The sequence below is a fragment of the Peromyscus eremicus genome, chromosome 10, assembly GCF_949786415.1.
Source record: "Peromyscus eremicus chromosome 10, PerEre_H2_v1, whole genome shotgun sequence".
Lineage (NCBI taxonomy): Eukaryota > Metazoa > Chordata > Mammalia > Rodentia > Cricetidae > Peromyscus > Peromyscus eremicus.
This window is the reverse complement of record NC_081426.1, coordinates 61,723,669-61,749,758: the sequence shown is the minus strand read 5'-3', so window position 1 is coordinate 61,749,758 and position 26,090 is coordinate 61,723,669. Positions and strand designations below refer to the sequence as shown.

The 26,090-nt window shown below is 37.5% G+C and overlaps 1 protein-coding gene across 1 annotated transcript; it reads left to right on the top strand.

The window, feature by feature from the left end:
- The first annotated feature begins 6,040 nt into the window (after nucleotides 1-6,040).
- Yipf7 (Yip1 domain family member 7) lies at nucleotides 6,041-24,959 on the top strand. Its single transcript, XM_059275252.1, has 5 exons — nucleotides 6,041-6,156; nucleotides 12,974-13,137; nucleotides 19,654-19,799; nucleotides 22,455-22,636; nucleotides 24,627-24,959. Exons 1-5 carry the CDS (start codon nucleotides 6,041-6,043, stop codon nucleotides 24,787-24,789), a joined length of 771 nt encoding a protein of 256 aa, XP_059131235.1. The 3' UTR covers nucleotides 24,790-24,959.
- The last annotated feature ends 1,131 nt before the right edge of the window (nucleotides 24,960-26,090 follow it).

Here is a 26,090-nt window from a genome sequence, read left to right as displayed (position 1 = left end):
TATCCTGTAGATTATCTGGAGCTGAGAAGAAAGGTCCAGGGTTCTGAAAAATTTTTATATATATATGCATTTTACACAGCCATGAGAATGAGTAAGATCAAACAAAAGAAAAAGAGCTAGTGAAGGAGAAGAGTGAAAGAAATGGATTTTGAAAGGGGGAAAAGGAAGGTTTGTAAGAAGATCATGTTCTTATCAGATGAGATATTTGGTCATATTCATTTTTGGTCATTAGAATTTAGAAATGGTTATTTAAATAGATAAACTAGAATTATCAGTGATGATGACTCTGTGACTATCTTTTTGATTGATCTAAACTCTGTCCTTTAAGACACACTAAAGCAATCAGATGATTTGTTAATGGGGAAAAACATTTAAATCCATTTTGCACATGTAAAACATTACATTTTTAAGAGTAGCTTTAAAGTACTCTAGCATCTGTATTAATGATCCGTTAATGCACTTCTCAGGAAATTGAAGTCATTTGGTCTTCAGTGTTTCATGGCTTACAGCACACTTGAGGCTCAGATTAATTTCATTTTTACATACCGTTTTTGGTTGATGTATTTTTGCAATTCATTTAATCAATCCAGGCTTTCATGAGGGAAATTGTGTTTAAAAATGTATAGTCACAAAAGTTTTAAATTATCTAAATGGAATAAAATTTAAAATACCTTTGGTAAACTTCTCAGTGAATTTACATGTCAGAAAAAATATTCCTTAATTTTCTGCTTTAAAAAACGACCTATGTTCTTTCAAAAGAAACTTTGATGCCAGTTACCCTGACTTGATCAGTGCACATATGAGTGTGTTTTCAGACTGGGCTCCATTAATGAATAAAATTGATACATCTCAGAACTATCTCCTTAAACCTCCCCAGTTCAAAGTTACTGCTCAGTTATTGGCTTCAGGTCTAAATGCCAAATTGCCAAGCTCCTTCACTCCTTATAGCCTTTTCTTGAGATGCTCTTATACAGCCTCCCAGGGCCTTCTTTCTCATCAATCAGTTCTGTGCTCAGATAAACCTTTCACAGATTGTCATTAAGATCCTCTTCCTGAATTACTCTCCATTTCACATAGTTAATTTCTGATTGCTATATATATGTATATATATGTATATATGTGTATATTCAGAAACACACACACACACACACACACACACACATATATATATATATATATATATATATATATATATATATATATATATATATACTGTCAGAAGCATAAGCAGTTTACAAGCTGCAAATGAATTTTACTGACTAGGCACACCTATAAGTAGAATAATGAATGTGCCCAGTTGGCAGAACATGCGGTTACAGCATCATATAGGATAAGAGATAGTTTTGTCTCTTGTAGTTAGTATTTACATCTGGTAGGGTCTGGGTTCTCATGATCAACTCACCAGCCAAAGTAGGATCAATCCATTCTACATTTTGTACTACTCTATCCCCTCTAGGTGCACACTAAGTTTTTCCATTCCTTTAGGCAATATAACCTGGAGACTCACTCTTAATAATTGGCACTGTTTATTCCTTGTCCTTATGTCTATCTCTCTCACCTTCTACAGTATTAGCACAGTTATTAGAAATGAGGGAATTGTTTTCTACTTCATTCCTTGTTCCTTGAATGTTCCCATTAACTCTTAATACCATCTATGTAATAACATTTCTTTAAAACTCTTGTCGTTAAAATAACTCTTTCCAGAACAGTTATGCTAATAACTGGATGCTGTGGGATATCTTTCAGTATGCTGTGAATATGTGTGGCTCCCACTGGATAATAAATAAATCTGTTTTGGCCTATGGCAAGAAAGCTTACAGCCAGGCTGGAAATCTAAGCAGAGATACATAAAGATGAAGGGCAGAGTCAAAAGAGATGGCAGCTGCCTCCAAAGGAGCAACAAGATGCCAGCAGACCAGTAACGCCAAGGCCACATGTCAACATATGGATTAATAGGAATGGATTAATTTAAGACGAAAGAGCTATCTAGCAAGACGCTGAAGCCATAGACCATACAGTTCATAATTAAAATAAGCCTCTGAGTAATTATATTATAAATGGCCATGGGATTGTGGGTTTGAGAGATTTGTCTGGACAGCTGGGCAAGACAGGACCAGATAAATTTCCATCTACATGTGTAATATTAAACTTCACAACCTACTCTAACCATTCAGGCCAGCAGTGTGGCAAGCATAGTAAAAACAAAGAGAGCACATAGCACACATGCTCCTGGAGTCATGCCCAGAATCATGCAGTGAACTGTCCACAGGTCCTTGCCAAGTGAATGAGGATCTCCAGGGTCTTGCCACAAGGAGAGCCATTCATGCTATTCTCAGGCCTTTGTCTCCTGAAGAAGTCACATGGCCCTCACCCCTGGATGATCATTGTGCTGGTTAGTTTTAATCTCAACTTGATACAAGGCTAAAGTCTTCTGAGAGAAAGGATCTTCAGTTGAGGAAATGCTGACATAAGATTGGGCTACAGGCAAGTTTGTAGGATATTTCCTTAATTAGTGTTTGACGGGGGAGGACAAAGCCCATTGTTGGTGGTGCCATCCCTAGGCTGGTAGTACTGGGTTCTATAAGAAAGCAGGCTAAGCAAGTCACCGAGAGCAAGACAGTAAGAAGTACCCTTCCATGACCTCTGGATCAACTCCTGCCTCTAGGTCCCTGCACCGTTTTGAGTTCTTATCCCAATTTCCTTCAGTGATGAACAGTACTGAGGAAGCATAAGCCAAATAAGCCCTTTCCTCTCCAAGCTTCTTTAGTCATGGTATTCTACTGCAGCAATAGAAACCCCAATTAAATCAGTAATGCAGGCTTTGAACTCTGTCTGCTGCACTTCCAATATTGACTCTTCTACTGAGTATCTGATATCTCTGGGCAAATTATTTCATCTCTTTCTTTTTTTATAAAATGGCACAGTTAAAAACTCATTTAAGTGCTACAAAAGTTAAATTACCTACACTTAAAGTTTGTATATAGTCCTGACCTATTCATTATTAGTTGCAGATGTAATATAATGTGTACTAAAATATATGGCTTTGAATTCAGACCTGCATATCCATTTTTGTAATCATGCATCAAGACTGGGGTTTGTCCAGGCATGGTGGCTCACACCTTTAGTCCATGCCATTACTCCAGCGGCAGAGACCAGTGAATCTCTGTGAGTTTAAGGTCAGTATGGACTACATAGGTCTAGGCCATCCAAGAACCTTACTTCTAAAATAAGAAGGACAGACTCTGATACTCAGTATTTGGTCCTCAATAGACATGTGGATGGATGTTACTTTACCACTGACATAGAAATAGAAATTATTAAGCAAATTAATTTTTTTACTTCAACACCAGGATTTGAATATGTAGGGAATCTGAAGTCCTAGAAAGAAGACTCAGAAGAAAGAAAACCATAGGGGAAATGGCCCTCAAAGTTATCTGATCCAGGAGGAATGGAGAATATTAGCTATAATGTCTACCTGGGTCAGAGCTAGAGTGAAGTTTCCTGGTAGAGAGTGATTCAGTGATGTAACACAGAGAGCCAGCTGTGTACCTTTCTAGGGCAAGGATGAGTTAGAGCCTCTAGTGTTTGGAGTTGGCTTAAAAAGAGGACAGAATGCATTCTGTATATGAAAACACCGGATCAGGGTGAGAAGGTGGCAAATGGCTAAAAAGCGCTTGATGTGTAAGTGCAAGGACCTGTGTTTGGATACCTGGTACCTATATAAAAAGCCAGGTGTGGTGGCACACCTCTAATCCCAGTGATAAGAGATGGAGACAGCAGGATTCTGGGAGTCTGTAGCCAACCTATACAATGGGCTAGCCAGGTTCAGTAAAATTCTTTCTCAGAAAATGACATGGAGAGTGACAGAAGGCACCTGGTGTCGAGTACTTCTGGCCACATGCAACACTCCACACCACACGCACCCCCAACACACACAACAAAACAAATATACAAAAACTAGATCAGAGTAATGTATAAACCTTAATCTCAGCTGCAGAAATTAAAAGCAGGTAAAGTCAAGGTCAGGTCATAATTCATCTTCCTAAAAACACTCAGATTTGGATAAAAGGATAACATCTCATTTTATTTCAGTGCTGAGATCTTCATGTTAAGGTCAAGCACTATATATTTATTTTTATCAGAGATCATCAGTCAATCCCTCTAGGCTGAAAACCAGAGTAGAAGCAGGCACACCAAGCCCCTTGCTTTCCCTGACTTACTTCCAATAAATAATCTTGCTGCAAAGTTTAGTGGCCCTGCACAAAAGGATATTGGTTTGATTTCTCCACATTATCAGATTTATGTCTGCATGTGGCTTGTTGTGTTTTGTAAACTGTAAAGAGTGTCATGAGATACTGCATTTGGCTGTTGGCAGCCTTGTTTTCTTGGCCATGTCAGCCACCGTGTCCGAGTACAAATTTAGAAACTTTTATATATAGTCAGTGCGTCATCTTTTCACCCATCGAGTTGTTTAGATTTCCCGACCACAGCTCCCTTTGTTGGAGGATCTTCCCTCATAGCATACCAAGAGACAGGTACGTGTCTGGTCTGTCTGATCCCTCTAAAACATTTAGCATTTAAATAAAATACGAGAAGGGGTTATGCAAGAACTCAAATAGCTGTTGCATGAAGCTTGGCAGGTTGCCTAAAATGAGTGTATTCTCGAGAGAAATCTCTCTCTATGCTTCATAGTAACAGTTTTTATGGGCTGAGAAAATTGTGTTATTAAGTTTTAGTATTTATTTTATATTTAATATTTGATTTATATCATAATTTGTTAGAAGACTCATTGCTAAGTCTTGATTTTAGTTTTCATAGCTCATAGCTACTTCATGAACATCACTAATGAAAAATCCCTATTTATAAAATCAGCTGTATGAATTGATACATCCACGTTTAGCAAAGCTCTCTATATTTACCAAAATGAATAATTGATATATTTAACAATTATGAGTTGAATATTTCTGATTAATGGAGCTCTTAAGAGTTAAGGCTGCTTTTTATACATTTAAAATTTAAAATTCATTATTGGTAGTATTCCACAGATGGCCCTACTTATATGGATTACTCCCAGTGGTTTCCAGTTTCACTCTTTTAAAATAAAAATGGTTGTCAGAAACAGGATTAAAAATCCAAAATATCTCTGCTCTCTTCTAGAATTTTTATTCAAATAGCCATCTTGCCTTTCTAATATTGTCTTCTGTCTCCTCTTCATCTCATTTTGTTCTTTTTCCATCTGGTATTTCTGGCTTTAGTATGAGTCAAGGTCATGTACCCTGAATTATCAGAAGAGCCTAGAAGCTAAGTAGTGAGTTTAGGTAAAAGAACTGTGTCCTTAGCCTGGCAGTACAGAGTCTTTTCTTCTATGACTCATCCAGAACCCATGGGTAGCATCTTGGGCAAAAGAAAGAAAATGTTCCAGATAGTTAATAAGAACTCTCAAGTAGAATTAGGAAATATTTTATAAATGCTTATTTTTTGTTTAGGCGAGTAAGAAGATGTTTAGTAAAATTTATGTCTCTGGGGAAATTAAAATATTAATAGCATCAGCTGTTACTTTCTGCCCTCTTGGTGTTTTTTGTGTGTTTGTGTGTGTGTGTGTGTGTGTGTGTGTGTGTGTGTGTGTGTGTGCATGCCTGTGTACTTGTACATCTTTTTTTTAAAATAAGAAACTTTCATTGCTGAGGATAAATTTGTAGATATGCACCACACCAAGTTTAAAACGTTTCTCTAAACTGCTAAGAATGAGGTATGTGAGGGAAGAATGTTGGTTGTTTCTTTTAGAAAAACTGAAAACAGCTTACAGTCACAATGAGAAAAATGGGAAAACTTGATAAAGTAGTTGATGTTGACAGGTTTTGTAAGTGACTTTCTAGCATATATTTCCTGCTTTTCCCTTCATAGTTCATTTATTCTTCCAAATACAGTCTCTTTTGATAGGAAGATAACTATAACAACACCATCAGTTAATCTTTGTATATATTGGAAAAGTTTAATTGGCTCACAAAATAAGTAAAAAACAAACTCTTAATATTTCAGGATGTCGAACTTGGGAGAGTATGACATGGACTTTTACCAATCTAATTATACGATTGATAATCAGGAGCAGAGCTATAATGATTCCAATGCTTATGGAAATCTTTATGGATCCAGAGAGTAAGTAACTTATAGTGAGTAAACATACTCCCATTTTTAGAAATGTCAGTGTTCTGTCAGTTAGTTCCTGATAGGTGGGCTCTCCTGAGGGAAGACAAAGTTAACTGAGCAGTTGTCAATGATGTATCCCTCACTAAATGACAAGAAAGGACAGATAAGTTACCAGGATTTTTTGTAAATGCTTTTTGCACTTGGTGCTCATGTCACGTTAATGTTTTATTTATTCTTTTAAAAATAATGATTAAATAAAAGCCTTTTACCTGATAGTTATCTGGACACTAAAAATGGATTTCATCTATTTAAAAACATTTATTTTGTCTAATTTCTCTCAGAAATTAAGACCACTACAAAACCAAGGTGAGGATGAAATCCAAGGTCTTTTATAGTTTTTACTTATTTTTAAGAAAATGAGAATTTTCTACATGTGTAGTGAAGTCACATCACTTCCAGGCCACCTCTGGTGTCCCCCCCCCAATCGCTCTCAAATTCGTGACCTCTTCTTGAATAGTTAATATTGCATACACACATGTGCATGTGCGAGCACACACACATACACACACACAATGCATACACGTGTGTACTTGAATCTGTTGAGTCCATTTGGGGTTGGTCTCTTAAGCTTATGTGTTTAATGTTGATCACTTGGTATTAGACAATTTATCAGGGGATTATCCCCAAATAAAACTGATGATCCCTCTCTCTGCAGACCTTGGTTGCCTGTAGGTCTTGATCTAGGGGTGGAGCCTTTCCTTTATTCATGATGGCATGTCAACTGGTGTTGCCATTATGATCTTGCTTAGGCAATCATATTGCTGAATTTTCATGGATGTTACTTCCTGTCATATGTAGCTAGAGTTTTCCTGACTGGCCCACAGTCGGGACAAATCTCTGACACCCGCCAGACCCACAGCTGCTCAGACCCAACCAAGTAAACACAGAGACTTATATTGCTTACAAACTGTATGGCCATGGCAGGCTTCTTGCTAACTGTTCTTACAGCTTAAATTAATCCATTTCTATAAATCTATATCTTGCCACGTGGCTTGTGGCTTACCGGTACTTTACATCTTCCTTGTCCTGAGGGCGGCTGGCAGTGTCTCCCTCACCCAGCTTCCTGTTCTCTCAATTCTCCTCTCTGTTAGTCCCGCCTATACTTCCTGCCTGGCCACTGGCCAATCAGTGATTTATTTATTGACCAATCAGCAACACATTTGACATACAGACCATCCCACAGCACTTCCCCTTTTCTTTTCTTAAAAAGGAAGGTTTTAACCTTTACACATCTCCAAAGTCAGCTTGGTATATTTGGGAATTTGAGTGTAGCTTCTCTTACTACTTCCTGCTGGAGGGGGGGCGCTGTACCTTATGGGGACACAAAGAATATTTAGGATTATGGAGTAGTCCATGAGGGTGTATCGTCTGAGCCAGATGCCTTGAAACGGTTCTGGATGTTGGATCATCTGGGCCATGGTGTCATCGGAGACCTTTCAAGTGGTCTTGGCTGGTCAAACCTGATGTATCTTAATCTGGAACAAATCCATAGCCTCTGGCTTTCTGTGGAAACAAAAGCAGAGCCTCCTTGAAAAAAAAAATAGGGGAAGTGCTGTGGGATGTTCTGTATGGCAAATGTGTTGCTCTGATTGGTCAATAAATAAAACACTGATTGGCCATTGGCTAGGCAGGAAGTATAGGCGGGACAAGGAGGAGAATAAAGCTGGGAAGTGGAAGGCTGAGTCGGAGAGACACTGCCAGCCGCCATGATGACAAACAGCGTGTGAAGATGCCGGTAAGCCATGAGCCATGTGGCAAGGTATAGATTAATGGAAATGGATTAATTTAAGCTATAAGAACAGTTAGCAAGAAGCCTGCCATGGCCATACAGTTTGTAACCAATATAAGTCTCTGTGTTTACTTGGTCGGGTCTGAGTGGCTGTGGGACTGGCAGGTGAGAGAGATTTGTCCTGACCGTGGGCCAGGCAGGAAAACTCAAGCTACAGTCTTACATAGATGACACTATGTTGCAGCAGATGTTCTCTGGCTCCTGCAATCTTTCTGCCCACCTTTTCTGAAATGTTCTTTTAGTCTTAGATGTAGGAGTTGCACTGTAAACGTATCAGGTGGAGTTGGGCACCCCACAGTCAATTCTCAACGTTTTGATCAGTTATGAAATTCTGTAATAGTCTTGTCTGCTTCTACAAGAAGCATCTTCAATGATGGGTGGATATGTTTTTAGAATGGAGTTAGGAAGTCTTTTTCATTACAGGTATATGATTTTGAGGAGTTGTACAATAAAATATAAATTTCAATATGTGAATATTATGAAAAGTGCCACGACAGTATTGACATAAACATATTTTAGGATGTATTAGGTATTGGAGATGAGTTTAACTTGAAGGACTGGTAAGATGGCTGAGTTGGTGTAGTACCTTCCACAAAACCATGAAAATCTAAGTTGAGATCTCCAGAAATCATGTGGAAAAGTTGAATGAAATGATATGCATCTGTAATACAACATGGAGGAGGTGGTGGTCAAAAATATTCTGGGGCTTGGTAGCTAGACATTTTAGACAAATCAACAAGCTCCTGGCCACTGAGAGACTCCCCATCTTAAAAACATAAGGCAGAGAGCAGAGATCTATTGAGGAAGACCCTCAGCATTGACCACTGGCTTCAACATGTTCACACACACACACACACACACACACACACACACACACAGAGAGAGAGAGAGAGAGAGAGAGAGGAGAGAGAGAGAGAGAGAGAGAGAGACAGAGAGAGACAGAGAGACAGAGAGACAGAGAGACAGAGAGACAGAGAGAGAGAGACAGAGACAGAGAGAGACAGAGAGAGAGAGAGAGAGCAAAATCTTAACTTGAATTTAAAAAAAGGGAAACAAAGAATTTAGTATTTGTTTTTTATTAGTGACAAAGAAAAGAATGGAAGGAAGGAAGGAAGGAAGGAAGGAAGGAAGGAAGGAAGGAAGAAAAAGAGAAGAAAACCCTGCAAACTGAGGAACATTTCTCCCAGCTAGCACTGTTTAGCTCTGTGATATAGGAAGACAACTTTTTTTTTCTTCAGCTGAGACATAAAGACATCTACTTTGTGTAATTTTTATAAAGAACAATTGCAGTGATGTACAAAAAATGTATCTTAAAGAAAAACTATTATTTAAATGTTAGATAGATATAACTTTGAAAAAGCAACCTGTTATCCTGTGGTTTGGGTTGCTCTGCTGCTTTTCTACACATAGTTTTGTGGGTGTAGGTAGGAGAACTGGAATAAGTATCATGTCTCTCAACTCTCACGACAATTAACATTTACTGTGTTCTCTTTTTGTGTTATGGACTGCCTTGAGCTTTATTAAGCATGTCACTGGAACCCTGAGCAACCCTATGAGATAACTACTACTTTTGAGAAACTAGCCAAAGAGATAAATTGATACTTTTTCAAGGTTATTAATCAATTATTTTTCTTGTTGCTGTCACAAAAATATCACACAAACATCTTAAGGCAGGAAGACTTTATTTTTTTTTTGTTGTTTATTTTTCTTTGACTCATGGCTTGAGGCTACAGTCCATCAGCCCATCATGGAATGGGAGGGGAGTCATAGAGGCAGTAGTTTGAGATTACTGGTCACATCGTGCCACAGTCAAGAAACAAAAGGAGAGATGAATGCTGGTGTTCACATCACTGTTTCCTTTTGTTCAGAGTAGGGTATTGCAGCCCATAGAGTGCCACAGCCCTAAGTTAGAGTGTGTGTTTCCCCCTCAATTATTCCATCTAGAATCTCTCTCCCTCACACATGTGCCCAGATGTTTGTCTCTTCGTTGATTCTGAGTCCATCTTCCTGACAGTAAATATTAACCATCACAGTCAGCTAGTAAGAAACAGGCTTGAAGTTTGGGGTCTCAGGTTGTATGATAGAATCTTCATGAGGGTGAATGGAAGGTGTTCAGTTTCACCTCTGTCTAGGGAAGTTCGGACCATGTTCCTATTAACCAATCATCTGTGCTTATCAACTGATCATCCTACACACAAGAGCAATAGGTGCTGCACTCATTACTGAGCAGTGTTCTAACCGAAAGAGAAAGGTGCGGTTGTTTAATGTTTCTACAACTTCAAATGGTGAGTATACGAAACTGTATCCCATTGCACCTTTTATGATTTATACTTTGAGAGATAAAGAAATGCCAAACAGTGCTTGAGGTTGAGTGAGTACGTGGATTACAAGGCCATTTCAGAATGGTTAGTGTAATGATGAAAAATGAGAAAATGTGATAGGCTTTTCATCTCAAGTGCCCTGTTTCACAGAAAGGATCACAGTGCCTTTAAATCCCTATTTCTTTTATCCATTCTCTTTTCCAAGTGGTATTTCTACTGGAGTATTATCTTTTATTTAAACTATAATATAAAAGTCCGATATGAGGAAGCTAAAGCTTTATTCTTGAGATCTCCCATTCCAGCCAAGCCAACATTTCCCCCATTTGATTATTCTTTTATTTATTTATTTTTTATTATTTTTTTATTTTATAATTTAATTTAATTTTACATATCAGCCACGGATTCCCTTGTTCTCCCCCCTCCCCCCACCTTCCTCCCAGCCCACCCCCCATTCTAATCTCCTCCAGGGCAAAGACTCCCCTGAGGATTGAGTTCAATCTGGTAGATTCAGTCCAGGCAGGTCCAGTTCCCTCCACCTAGGCTGAGCCAAGTGTCCCTGTATAAGCCCCAGGTTTCAAAAAGCCAACTCATGCATTGAGTACAGGACCCAGTCCCACTGCCTGGATGCCTCCCAAACAGATCAAGCTAATCAACTGTCTCACTCATCCAAAGGGCCTGATCCAGTTGGGGGCTTCTCAGCTATTGGTTCATAGTTCATAGTGTTTCCATTCATTTGGCTATTTGTCCCTGTGCTTTATCCAATGGATGTGAGTGGGGGATAATGAAGGGCATGGGTCGAGAGAAAGAGAGCTTAGGGGAGCAGGAGATCCCAGCTGGATCAAGAACAGAGAGGGAGGATAAGGAATAAAAGACCATGATAAATGAAGACCACATGAAAATAGGAAGAAGCAAAGTGCTAGAGAGGCCCACAGAAATCCACAAAGATACCCCCACAATAGACTACTGGCTATGGTCGAGAGACAGCCCGAACTGACCTACTCTGGTGATAGGATGGCCAAACACTCTAATTGTCGTGCTAGAAACCCCATCCAATGACTGAGGGAACCAGATGCAGAGATCCACGGCCAGGCCCCAGGTGGAACTCCAGGAGTCCAATTGGCGAGAAAGAGGAGGGTTTGTATGAGCGAGAATTGTTGAGATCAAGATTGGATAAAGCACAGGGACAAATAGCCAAACAATTGATTATTCTTATCAACATTTTTCAGAAATCAAGATGACAAAGTGATAGATATTAACTCAACTGCATGAGAAAAGTTCATGATTGTACTGCACCAGTGTGGCTGAACTTGGCCCAGGTATAAGCTCTGGTTCCAGCCCACATTGAAAAACATGAGTAATAGTTCATATAAGTGAGATACCTATAGTAATCAGTATGCATGCTGTAGGGATTCAAAAGTATTAGGTTATATCTCTGCCTTTAATAAGCCGGTATTGGGTTAATGAATGATGACATGACTCTTCCCTCTATCTCTATGGTTTTATTTGCCAAGATAGGCAATTTTTTGGTCAAGGTTAAATACTTAGAATTTAATATGATTTTGTGGAATGTACATTAAGAATAATCATAAAAGAAAATTGCCAAAAGTATTTTGTAAAAATATTTTAATAAATTTTTTTATAATTATAATAAATACATTTAAAAAATAAAGAGATCTCAAGATTTCCAAAGTTCAGAATGTTGAACTCTATATTCATCTAGGGGTGTTTGGAAAAAAAACAAAGTAAAACAAAAAATGAAAAAAATGTGATAGATAGTTATTGATTTTTCTTTCCCTACTGCAACTAAAAACTGTGAAAAATGAACTAATTTCATAGACTCTCTTATTTTTCTTTCTTCCATCTTCTAGCACTACTACAAGCTATTTATAAGGTTCAAATATTTTTCAAGTTCCTTAAGCACATGATAAAACAAAATACACATTCATGGACATGTAAAAACATTGTTCATTGGCAAAAGCAGATTGCTCATTGTAAGAAGCGTTGCAGAAGTTAGCAACTCACATAGTTAGCAAGGTGCTCTAGGCACTCATGGATAATTTGATGAATAGCAATTTTCTGGTAATAGTCAGTAGTGGAGAGCACATTTCTATGTGAACAAAACTGATTTTATAGATTTTGATTACATTTGGCTTGATGATACAATTAAGTTCTGATTTTTATTAGCCTGTTCTGGGGGCTTCTAGAAGCTTTAATATTGATAATTCCCTCATGAAGAGCAGAAAGGTTTCCTATGTAGGGAGCAGAGCTCTGCTCATAAAACTTCATTTCAGAAACCCAAGCATGACGCTGAGGGTCATTTACTTTTGAAATTCTATTTATTCTTCTGTAAAATGGTATTTAAAGAGCATTTTGACCATACAGAGTTTTAAGTGAGAAAAAGGGGACAGTGCCCAGCATATTGCATATGCCTGATTAATAATCTTACTGTAGATCATTATTATAGAAGCTTTTTCATGACCCTTTACTTCAATTTTTTTTTTAGTTAAATTTAACTTTTAAGCAGGTTCATTATTTCATTGGTAAGCAACCCTTAGAATCAGGTGAAGTCCTTAAGAGGAAAATTGTACCTCCCTTCCTTCGTTTGTTAGGATATTCCTTTCTTGTATGTAAAATATAGGCATTTTTAATTTCCTAGAACACAAGCCGCTGAGCAGCGTCCACCTTCCTCTTCTGTTCCAGCAGAGATGCTCCTGTCATCGAGTTATGCAGGGCAGCTCTTTCAGCCAGCATCTAACTCAGACTATTATCCACAATCTCCTTCAGTGGACGGTTTTGATGAAGAGCCTCCTTTGCTAGAAGGCAAGTTAAGGAAGTGTTGTTCCTAGGGTGTGCACAGCTCAGGAAACTACTGCAGTAATCAGGGCTTAGCATGCTCTGCCTCAATGTTGCGGACACTGCTTTGTGTGCAGTTACTGCACAGTTAACAGGACTCTTCCAAACCAAGACACATACCCCCAAATGGCTGCAAGTTTGTTGCATTATTGGGTGAAATTTCCAAGCATGTTTGTTCTGTTGCTGGGAAATTGTTGCTATTATTGAATGCTCCTTCACTGTTTCCTAGATTTGGACTCTGGCCTGGCATAAATAGGAAAGACATATTATGGAAAGGTGTTTATATCAAAGTAGCAACACTTTCCAAACATCTAAGGGTGCACTTCATAACAGTATTATTTTATTCTTTGCTGTTTGCCTGGGAGCAAGTGAGATAGTTTCTCAAATTAATGTTTCTCTGTGGTTGGCGTGGAGGCAAGCCACACTCTTTTTTTCCTCTGTCTCTCATGAGCTCTCTCTGATCATCTTAGAAAAGCTAGGTGAAGGAGAATACAGTTCCTGTTCATAACAATGTTCTTAGGAAGGAAACCCAGGACTCTTGGACCTGGAGGTCCAGATAGATTTCAGGAACTTTATGTTCATTTTTCTTCATACCCAAGCATTCTATGTCTACGTTGAGTTTTTGCTGGAGGTAACAACCCCAAGAAAGAACTTAAAACTCTACTGGATTTACACTAGAGAATGAAGCATAAATTCTCAGTGGTAGCACCCTGCCAGTCCTCTGTACCCACACTGGCTCTAAGTGGAGTTAGATGAAAATGAAGACTATAATTACCAATATTTTCCATAGTAAGTACTGTTTACCTCATTTGAATTCAGTAACTACCTGGAGTTAACACAGCCTTCTTTCTTTGCCTAAAAAGGTAAACAAGAGAAAGATTTAAATAATTCTGAACAATGCAGAAAATTAGGTAATAGATCTCTTAGTACCACAGAAGCTATTAAGCTTTGTGATCAGTTATGTCTAATCAACTCCTTCTATTTCTCCTCTGCAATTACTAAACAACTGAAACTTATAAACTATTTTCACTAAATATGGTTGGCTCTATCAACATTTTTTGCCCTAAAAGACCCATCAATCACCTAAGTGCATTCACTATACATATTGGAAAATATAGAAATATATGAATTAATATATAAGGTAGTTAAAATCTTGTCTCTAAGGATTAACTACCATGAAACATTCAAATGTTTCTTTCCAGCTATTATTCTATTTTTTTATGTGTGTACATATTATGTATGTAAACACCTAGTTACTCTAAAGGGAAATACTATTTTTCAATGAAAATATTTGTTTTGAGTATTTTTAAAATAAAGTTGAGTCATACAAACACATATGGTCTTATTTTCAGTTATTGTGTCATGAACATTTCTTTTCTTTTTCTTTTTCTTTTTTTTTTTTTTTGGCTTTTTGAGACAGGGTTTCTCTGTGTTGTTTTGTTGCCTGTTCTGGATCTTGCTCTGTAGACCAGGCTGGCCTGGAACTCACAAAGATCCACCTGGCTCTGCCTCCTGAGTGCTGGGATTAAAGGCGTGCACCACTGCTGCCCAGCTTCATGAACATTTCTATATATTAGTTCTTTAAAGACATTAAATGTTAGAAACATGATTTATAATCATCTTATAAAACTCAGGTGCCACAATTTAAACATACCTTAAAGGTTGTAACCTACAGCAAGTAATATTGTGATTAACATCATAGTTAAAATCTTTTAGCCTGTGCATTCTTTGGGATGTGTCTGTAACAGTGGGAAAATTTGGTCAGAAGGCACTTGGAACATTATCAGTTGACCTGACAAAAAGTGGATTTTCTACTGTACTGTTATAGTCAAATATGTAATATCTATGTCATTTGATATTAAAAAAGGAAAGATGAATACTTTGTATTTTATATTACTAGAAGTCTGAGAATTTATCATGTATATTGATTGTTTTTACTTCTTCCCATTTTTGTGCTTTTTGCCACAGTAGAATTAAATTAGTTTTCCTTTTCTTATTTTAAGATATATTTAGATAGAAGCATATTAATAACTTTCCAGAAGATATATTTGAATAAATCTTTTTTCTCTCTTATTTCCAATATAATATTCTCATAGGTCTTTGGGGACATATAGAAATTTCAGTATTTATATTTTAAAATTAAGATTGACATTGCTTGGAGAGTTTTTTTTTCCAATTGCAGCATTTTTAGAACCAGACTCTCTAGATCAGCACAACATTTATATCAGTTTCCTTAAAGATGCCCAGATTTTAAAGTAATATTTTTTGTATCATATTTTCATAGATGAGACATACAATATAAAGTAAAAAAAATAAATGTTCATCCTAGGGTAATGGTCAGCCTTAGCCTGCCAAACTAGAAAAGTTACTGGTATTTGTTGTTTGCTCCTTGTAGCACAGGCCGATACTTACATCTGTAAGGTCAGTGCCGTAATTTATGTAAAAACGAAGATCTTAATTCACTCTTGTACTTCATGTCATATACTTGCCTACCACTAGATGACAGCAAAACAATAAATTTTACATTCGAGTTTTATAGGAGTTCCATCTTCTGCTTTACACGCTGAGGTGCTGTGTTGGGGCCCCTACAATGAACACTTTGTAATAAATTTGAAAACAAAATATTTATGATATAAATTCTCTGTTGAAAACATAAAATATTTTTTCACGAAAATATTTACTATATCCTATATTCATTCATGATTTCATGACTCCGTATTGAAAGGTGTGCAGACCTTAATTATGCCATTAAATAAATGGTGGAAATCAACAATGATATTGCAAAAAGCATTTTTTTTCTGAGTTTTTTTTTTCAGAAAAAAACTACTCCTATTTTCTTAAGGAAAAAATGTATTTTATACCAAAGGCACTTACTTGTAATAAAAACTGAAAATGAAACTTGAAAGTGACATAAGCCTGGTATAAAATTAATTTAAACTGTGATATTTTTAATTTTTATGGTCTTCTACTATTTAAAAAACCAAGTGCAATGGAAACTCCTAGGGATCTGCAAGGGTGACTATAGAAAAGACTCCTTGTAATGGGAGTTACAGAACTTGACCTGACCATCTTCTGTAACCAGAAAAAGCTTCAGTAGAGGGATTGGGACACCAACCCAGCAACAAAACCATCAATTTACAATTTGTCCTTCCTACAAGATGTGCTCGGGTAAAGGTGTCACAGAAATTATGGGAGTGGCCAACCAATGACTGGTCCAGCCTGAACCCATGCCACTAGAGCAAGCCCATCCCTGGCTACCTAGAGGGCCAGAACCCAGAGACTGGATAGCCCAGAGACCCAGGATAGACCCAAACAGGACCAGAAAAAAAAATAATGAACTCTAATGATATTCTGCTATACTCGTAGACAGGCACCTACCACAATTATATCCAGAGAGGCTTCACCTAGCAACTGATGGAAACAGACGTGGGGTCTCACAGCCAAACCTTAGTCAGAGATTGGGGAATCCTGCCAAAGAAGGGGAGGAAGGATTGTAGGAACAAGAGGGGTCAAGGGCTCCAAAGAAAACCCACAGAATCAACTAAACTGGGTTCCTAGGGGTTCACAGAGACTGAACGGACAATCAGGGAGTCTGCATGGAACTGACCTAGGTCCTCTGCATATATGTTATGATTGTGTAACTTGGTGTTCTTGTGAGACACCTAACAGTGGGAGCAGGAGCTGTCCCTAACTCTTTGGGGACCCTTTTGTTCCTAGTAGGCTGCCTCATCCATCCTTAGTATGAGGGGTGGTGCCCAGTCTTACTGCAACTTGATATGCCATGTTCAGTTGATATTCATAGGAGGTCTTCCCTTTTCTGAAGAGAAAGGAGGAGTAGTGGATGGGGGTGGGAGAGGACTGGGAGGGGAGGATGGAGAGGAAACTGCATTCAGAATGTAACATATGAGAGAAAAAGTTTATTAAACTCTTAAGCCATTTTAAGGTTATTGAACCACTCATCTCCTCCAGTGTACATGGTCAGAAGATACAACACACTGAAAATAAAGGAAACACATGGAAACAAAAATGTACTCAACTTATCCACTTTTTTTTCTTCTTTTTTCTTTTCTTTTTTTTTTTTTTCAAGACAGGGTTTCTCTGTGTAGTTTTGGTGCCTGTCCTGGATCTTGTCCTATAGACCAGGCTGGCCTCGAATTCATAGAGATCTGCCTGGCTCTGCCTCCCAAGTGCTGGGATTAAAGTCTTGCGCCACCACCGCCTGGCTAAATCTACTCACTTTTTAAAAATTACTTCATTTTATTTTTTGAGATTATAGTATAATTAGATCATTTCCCCTTTCCTCCCTCCAAACCCTGTCATGTATCCTTCCTTGATCTCTTTCAAATTCATGGCCTCCTTTTTCATTAATTGCTGTTCCATGCATATATGTACATACATAAATATTCCCAACCACAACCTGTTCAGCCTGTATAATGTTACTTATATGCATGCTTTTAGTTGCTCACTGTTTAGTAATGTTTATTTTTCTCAATCTTTATCTTTCTTTCCTAACCCACTGCTGGGGTGCAAATCCTCACACATGTGAAACCACTGCTTTAACTCTAACCTATGTCCCCACTAGGTTAAGTAGTTCCCTGCCCCATGCTTAGGATAACAAATTTCAACCAGGAGACTGCTGTGAATATCGCTCTGTATGCTGTTGCTCTGTGTTGCTCTGATTGGTTGATAAATAAAATGCTGATTGGCAGTAACCAGGCAGGAAGTATAGGTGGGATAAACAGACAAGGAGAATTCTGGAAAGAGGAAGGCTGAGTCAAGAGACAACAGCCCACCATCCAGGGAGCAGCATGTAATGGCACACAGGTAAAGCCACAGGACATGTGGCAACATATAGATTAACAGAAATGGGCTGAGTTTAAATGTAAGAGCTAGACAGTGGTAGGCCTGAGCTAATGGCCAAGTGGTTATAAATTACATTAAGCCTCTGTGTAATTATTTTATAAGCAGACCACAGGACTACAGGGCTTAGGCAGGACCAGAGAAACTTCTAGCTACAGGAGACTGTATATGTAAAAGTTTAACTCTCTATTCCAGCTCACTCAGGTGCCCCCTGACCCTCTGACAATGTCTAAATTGTTAAAGGAAGGCCCCTCCATGGCATGACGATCATTAAAAATCTTTCTTGTTCAAAATGTCAACTTTGGAAAATATTTAATTGGCACTAGCCACCATTAAAAAAATCTGAGGATGGAGATATGGCTTAACGGGAGATACTTTGACTAGTACCCAATGTCTCTAAATAATAAATAGCTCAACTATTCTTATAATCTGACCAGAGATATTTGTACATGCTTGGAAGTACAGTTGAATTTAGGAAGTGTAGCCTTTCCCATAGGAAAGATGGAATATATAGATGATTGATAGATAGGTAGATGACAGATAGATAGATAGATAGATAGATAGATAGATAGATAGATAGATGTACAGTTGAATTTAGAAAGGGAGCCTTTCTTATAGAAAAAATGTAATAAATTAGATAGATGATAGATAGATAGATAGATAGACAGACAGACAGACAGACAGATAGGTGATCGATAGATTAACTGCACAGGAACCTGACTTCTCAATGTTTTACAGGAGTGAGATTGGCCAATGTGGAAATGTAGATTTTCTACTTCTTGCTTTTAGACTCTGAAAGTTACTTAACCTTTTAAATTTCAGACATCTGGTGCATAAAATAGGAATGAATTGATACTACCTGTCTCATATATATATATATATATATATATATATATATATATATATATATATATGACCAATGCTTATAGATCTTGAGAGCCAGTAAAGCCTGAGCAATCAATCAGAGCTTGCTTTAGTGAGATGATTCTATTCCAATACTCTCACTCATAGAAAGAAAAAAGATTAACTTGTCCTTAGGATTATTGATTTAATCCTACAATGAATTGATTTATAAACATCTGCATGTACATCGTGGTTACTGCTCTCTGCAAAAAGAGTCCTTCTCTTTCTTCCTTGTGGAGTTTTATCAATTTAGAGCAAAGTTAATATTCTTATTAGGCAGAATGAAAGAAAACGCTAGACCTAAACTGAGTGTTGTTAACAAGTTATGCCATCGGTGGTATGGCATGATTCCAGAAGCACTAGGAGTCGGAAATGTAGGGGGAGGAAATATCTGAAGGGGCAATTGAGACACATTTAGTCTGTTAGCCACAATGATAGGTTTTACTGTGTGTCAATTCCCATGTTTTTAAATAGTATTAATGTTTTCCTGCATGAACCAGATAGAAATTTCCTCCATAGAGATTTTTTTTCTTTAAACTGTTTCTTTGGGTGTGTTGTTTGCTCATGGTATATTACCTCAAACTTGAGATTTAGATTATGAAAACCAAGTAGAGCAATCATCTTAAGATGCCATGCAAAAGAATAGGTACACTAACTTTGCAATAATAGAACTCTTTTGTTTCCTATATTTACCTTAGACTATTTATTTCCTTTTTGCAGAACTTGGAATTAATTTTGATCACATATGGCAGAAAACCTTGACGGTGCTAAACCCAATGAAGCCAGCAGATGGCAGCATTATGAACGAAACAGATCTCACAGGACCCCTGCTTTTCTGTGTGGCTCTGGGAGCCACATTGCTTCTGGTAGCTTCCAAAGCTAACCTGACATTTCAGGCTTTGTATCCATCAGAGATAATTTTGAAACAATTTCTTTAAAAAAAAAAGAAGAAGAAGAAGAAGAAGAAATTTGCTTTCTAAGAAGCATTAGGACAGGAGCTTGGATCCCATCACATAAAAACCGGGTTTAGAGATACCCCAGCACAGGGGACCATGATGCTCACTAGTCAGAAACTTAGACAGTCTGTGAGCAATGGGATCAGTGAGACATCTTGTCTCAGAATAAAAGGTGGCCAGCACACACACACATACATACACATACATGAACACATACACAGACAAACATACGTAGCACCCCCCCACACACATACAAAAGCAGTTTCTTTTAATGCAGCTATAACTTTCAAATGTGTTTTATAAAGTGCATGTTCTATTTTCCTTTACTAAATTTGTAATACAAACCTGCCAAGATATTGAATAAAATCTAGTTTCTGTGTGACCAATGATCACATCCTTTTCATCCAGGACAACAGTGCAGTATAACAACCGCCTTCCTTGCAGTACATAAAACGGGAACACGCTCTAACTCAAATGCTGTCAACCAGAGTTCCCACCTATTCTTAGGGCTCCCTTCTCTTTTTCACCGTAATGTAGTAATTTTGGATTAAGCTGCTATGCAAGGCCATGCTGATTAATCAACTAGTCAGAAACAATCAGTTTAATATATGAACTCATTTTTTCCTTGCAAGTCATTTGTAATCTAACAGCTATTTGTTTTTCTGTGGGATATATTATGACTACCATCTCTTAAAAGACAGTGTGAATTCCATCATCAAGACCACTCTTGGATACGTAAGGCTACGAGAAGTCACTTAAATATCCTCTTCTGTGTTTTAGATACAAAGCATTATAAATGAGGAAATCTTAACTGGAGTTGATCAAATGAATTTTACCTGTAACTATCAATAACTATGATCTTCATATGTTGTCTGCACATTTTTATGCCTCTGTTTCTTTGCTTCAAGACAAAAAGGCTTTACTTTTTTTTTTTAAATAAGGTTTACTAGAAACTTAGGTCTCTTATAGTTCTAAAATTATATGGATATATATGACTAGCCCTTAGATTTTTTATTAGCAGTTATAACTTCAGAGTTAATGTTCATAGATACAGATCAACAACGACATTCCAAAAACTCCAACTGGACATTTAGCTGAAGTCAGATTTCAATATGAATTTAATTGCTGCCAAATCAACTATGTGTTACTCTGCCTCTATAATTAAAAGTTCATTTCATAGGCCATTGCATCCATTATATTAGTAAAAGTAAAACTAAATTCAGAAACAATATTCAAATTCATTAAGTACTTCTGGATATGTAAGAGTCACAATCATTTACAGCAGTGTGCTCACAATCATCTATAGGAGTGTGCTTACCTCTTGCAGCCAAGAAGTAAAAGATAGAGATAAGAAGGACCTGGAGGACCCAGTATCCTTCAGAGAAACATGCCCCTAGTGACTTCACTTCTCCCTACTAAATCCCATCCTTAGAGGGTCCACAACTTTTCAAAGCACTACAAGCGTCAGAGTCCTTAACACATAAGCGTTAAGGAAACACACAAACCACAGCAACTCCAATTTTTATATTACCCAACATCAACACACAATTTAAAGAGATTCTCATTTAACTGTTCTGGTAGGGCTATTAGTATGATCTGAAAAGCAATGTTCTTAAGCAACACAAAAGTATAATTAGGGCTGGGTATTGTGCTACATATTTGTCATTCCAGCACTCAGGAGATGGAGGTATAAAGTACAGAAATTTTACATTTATATTTGCAAAATATATATATTTGCAAAGATCCTTTCTCATAAAACCAGGCTGGGGATGTAGTTCAGTGGTAGAGCACTTGTCCAATGTCTACAAGACCTGGGGCTTTTTATTTTTTGAGGCAGAGTTGCTTTGTGTAGCCTTGGCTATCCTGGAATCCACTCTGTATACCAGGCTGGCCTCAAACTCACAGAGATCCACATGTTTCTGTCTTTTGGGTGCTGGGATTAAAAGCATGAGCCACCACCACCAGGCAAGAAGACAATTTTAAGTGTTTATTATAACACTAAGTATTTTAGATCAAGATGTTCTAATATGGGTAAATTATATATGGAGGATCCTAGACATTTGAGGTAAAAACTCAGGTAATTTATTTTCTGTTTCAATATTAAACCTTTATTAAAATTTGAAACAAAATCTTAAGGGTATTTTTGATACTATTTGTAAATGTCTAAGACTATATTAGATGTTTTATTCTTTTGCTCAATCATTCAGATGTTCAGTAAATATGGGACACAAATATATGTGTTTCACTCTTTATACTCTCTATAGAAAATGTATGATAAAAAAAATCGTCCTGGCAATATTTTATCTTTTATGTAGCATGCGTAGCCCATCCCAAATATTAGACATACATGCATCAATATATGTGGATACATATATTCAGGGTGATTGTTTGGAGTTTATGTCACAGGCAATGTTTTGTTTTGTTTTAACCAGAACCAGTGCCCGGGTGATAATACCATGATATCCAGCAGCATTGAGTAGATTCTTGAATGCTCTCTGGATTGTCACTATTCTGATTTCTTCTTATCTGTTGTGATGTCTAATCATTTTCTTTGCATTGTTTCAGGCAGGAAAAGCCCAGTTTGGTAACGTATACGGCATGAGTGCCATTGGCTGCCTCGGGATTTACACCTTATTAAACTTGATGAGTTCTGCAGGGGTGTCATATGGTTGTGTGGCCAGTGTCCTAGGATACTGTTTGCTCCCCATGATCATCTTGTCCAGCTGTGCCATCTTCTTTTCATTGCAGTAAGTATCAGCACTAATTGACCCTACATGGACAGTCTTTGGCCAGGCCTGCCAGACCAGGATAATCATGAAGTTTTATTAACATTTTGTCATGGAATTAAGAAAATCATGCTTACTGAAAGTTACACATAGATTCAGAAAAAAAAATTCACGGTGGCTGGGATGCTGCTCCTTTTTAACTGGTTAAAAAAATAAAACCCAACCGTGTAAAATTTAAAACTAGTTCTTTTAAGTTGTAGCATTTTTCAGTCTAAACTATTGGCATGGGTAATATAACAACTGCAGAAAATTCATTTATTTGATTTTGGAAGAGTAAATGCCTGCTGAATTCTGACAAATTACTTCAGTGCCCAGGCATCTGCCTTCTAGGCAAGAAGCAACTGTTATTTCTCAGCTGGACTCCTCACAGTGGAGAATTCCCAGGAACCCCGATGAGGATATTAATTCTAGAGAACTTACGGCATACATGCTCAGTCAATACAATTTCTTTCCCCTTTTCTTTCTTCACTTAGGCATCTGGCATTTGCAATTCTAAACTATTTATAAGGAAACTGTAGATGCGTTTCCCACAGCACTTTCCCAAGGCTCATGCATAACCCTAGCACTCAGGGACAAGTAAGCAACTGCAAGTCACCTGTTGTGTCTACAAAACACTTGGAAACAAACTCTTACCCTGTGCTCAGATATGACTTGTGTTTTCTTTTTGGATGATGCAGGTCTTAGGTTATTAATGCTACATTGGAAGAGATGTTGTCATATAGAAAGTTTATCACTACAAGGATAATCAGGTCAGAGAAGAAAAAGCTTATGATATTTTTGTTATCACAAAAGTTATTCATATGAAATTACTAAGAGTGATTTAAACATGCTCAGTCTGTTCACATAGGGTCTCATTATTTAATGTAGCATTCATGAGAATTACTGGAGCCAATTGTTGCTTTTTCAATGAGTACTCAAATTTAACAAAGGAATTTGACAGGAAATGGACACTGTGAATGCATAAGTAGAATGAGTTATTCTTATTGTGTTTTATCCACAGAAAAATACTACTGTTTTTGTAACTGTTGGCTCTAGCACGTTGTTCTGTTCACATGACTGTACTGTCCTGTACAGAAGTTTGACAGAATAGTCTAGCTTGGTTTTACAACTGTCTGATGTTTTTGCAAGATGATAATACTCTGATGTACCACTTTAAAATTCCAAGTGTCAAAAGATATTTTCAGTGACTTCGGTATTTAGAGCATCTTAAATGGCTTGGATGCTAAGGGACAAAGAAATCACTAGCAGTTTAGACTTTTTATCCTGAAATTATAAGGGATAATGCGTGTGTTAGATTCTCACTACTGTGACAAAATACTTGAGGGAATCGTCTTATAAAGAGGGGAGATTTATTGTGGCTCTCAGTTTCAGGATATGGTTGTTATCTTTCTTCTGTGGAAAGGCCAAAATGATGACGAGTAAATTGTAGTGCAACAAATCTGCTCCTCTTAGTACCCTGGAGAAAAGAGAATAAGAAGCATGTGTAGGTTGACCAAACTTCCTCCCTCTAGGTTTTGCCCCCGCCCAAAGTTAGCTCTAACACTTCTAGCTATAGCTAGCTCTACCACTTCTAGCTATAGCTAGCAACCAAACATTTAGCAAATAGACTTGGTTAAAAATCCAAACCATAACAGACAATTTAGAAATACATTACACAAAATGGGAATAAAATGGGGATGTTGATGAATGAGACTGATTATTACAATGGTTTCTGCTTTTGCTTGTTCTAGATTTACTAAAATATAAAAATATCAGTCGTAAACAGTGGATTTTAATGAAATATTTTCTGACTGGCTGAGTCTTTTGAGCTCATCCAGGTAAATCATTAACCTTTGAAATGGAAACTGTTACTCTGTACAGGAGCACCACTGGCTTTTCAGAGGCAGCTCCGAGTCAGTCTCCCCAGCCTCCTCCAGGCATAAGGCAGCTGTCATCTTTGTCTCTGCTACAGGGGCACCTTTGGAACTGTGTCAGCCCTGCTCATCATCATCTGGTGCAGTCTTTCAGCTTCCAAGATCTTCATTTCAGCCTTGGCCATGGAAGGACAACAGCTTCTTGTTGCTTACCCCTGTGCCTTATTTTACGGACTGTTTGCCCTTCTGACAGTTTTCTAAAGACTACTGATGTGGCTTTTCAAGATTCCACTTGCTTGCTGTTCATATTTTTTTTGCAAGTGCATTAGCACTCAAATTCAGTGAGATAACTTCTGTTTTATTGCTGTTGAGAGAATATTAAGCAGAGAGACAAAACAGCACTCAAGGATAGTGCTCTAATAGCCTGTTTGGTGGGGATGGTGTTTTGATTTTTCAGCTTGGAGCATTAAAACACTTAAAATATTTTGAAATACTAAGAGATACAGTCTCTGTGCTGATAGATGCTGCTTTTTCTCAATAGACATGTTTCTGAGAAATTGTAAGTAAAATACCATCCTATGCTTAGTATTTATTAACTCTATAATAAATATTTTTCAGAAACTTTCATGACTCTGTGCATGTGGTTAAAACTTACACAGTTTGGCACCTTTGGAGAGTGCAGGAGTTTTTTTCTACCCAGAGTCAAAGAAACACCTTCATTTACCTTAACTACTGTTATTCAGTTTCATTGAGATAATGTATTGACTCACCACATTTTCAGGTTCTCGCTTCCCTCTCATCTGGTCTAAATGCTACAGTCTATTACTGCAGCTCTTCTTTGCATAGATCCCACATAATCTTACTATATTCTCTCTAAATAGATAAATGCTCCTACAGAAAATTCCACCTATTTGTACTAATGCTATTGAAGTTTCTGGAATGTCTCCTCAGCAGTGCCCTTTGATCCTATACTACGTTTTTGTTTGAAATTTGTTTTCATACTAAGATGACCAAATAACACCAGTACTTTACTGCTCAACTCTCTAATCTTTCTTCCTCATTAAGTATTTTGATCCCATTTCATTTAAAGCTGTAAGTGTCTAGATAATCCTTTCATCTTCCCACAGCATCTGTCTGTTTACGAAAGATTCTACTTATGTCTGCTCTGCTTCCCTTTATGGGCTTCCTTCTCTCCACACCACTCTTCCTTCCGTCCCTAGTAGTTTCTTTCCTTCACACAAGCATGTAAACATGATCTGGTGTCTCCTACCTCAAAATAAAAGTTGCAAGTGTAGCTCATTTCTCTAGTTCTCTTTATGGAAAAGACAATCTTGAAAGGGTTGTCTTCTCTCTGCGTCTACCTTACCACCGCCTCTGCTCTTCCTGGCTATCAACTCAAGAACTCTTTATCCTGTTAATATGACCGCCTCTGTCAAATTGATGATAACATGTCATACTACATCCAACCATTAATTTTTAGTTTCATCTCATCTGAGAAGTGGTATTGGCTTGGTCTTTTTGTCAGTCTCTGGTTTGGCTACTGTATTGAATTATTGAGTTCT

Excerpts from the sequence above, each read along its gene's own strand:
- Yipf7 (XM_059275252.1), top strand. The coding sequence starts at position 6,041 with ATGTCGAACTTGGGAGAGTATGACATGGACTTTTACCAATCTAATTAT. Across the intron at positions 19,800-22,454 it reads TGGGAGCCACATTGCTTCTG|GCAGGAAAAGCCCAGTTTGG; the intron begins GTAGCTTCCAAA and ends GCATTGTTTCAG. Across the intron at positions 22,637-24,626 it reads GCCATCTTCTTTTCATTGCA|GGGCACCTTTGGAACTGTGT; the intron begins GTAAGTATCAGC and ends TCTCTGCTACAG.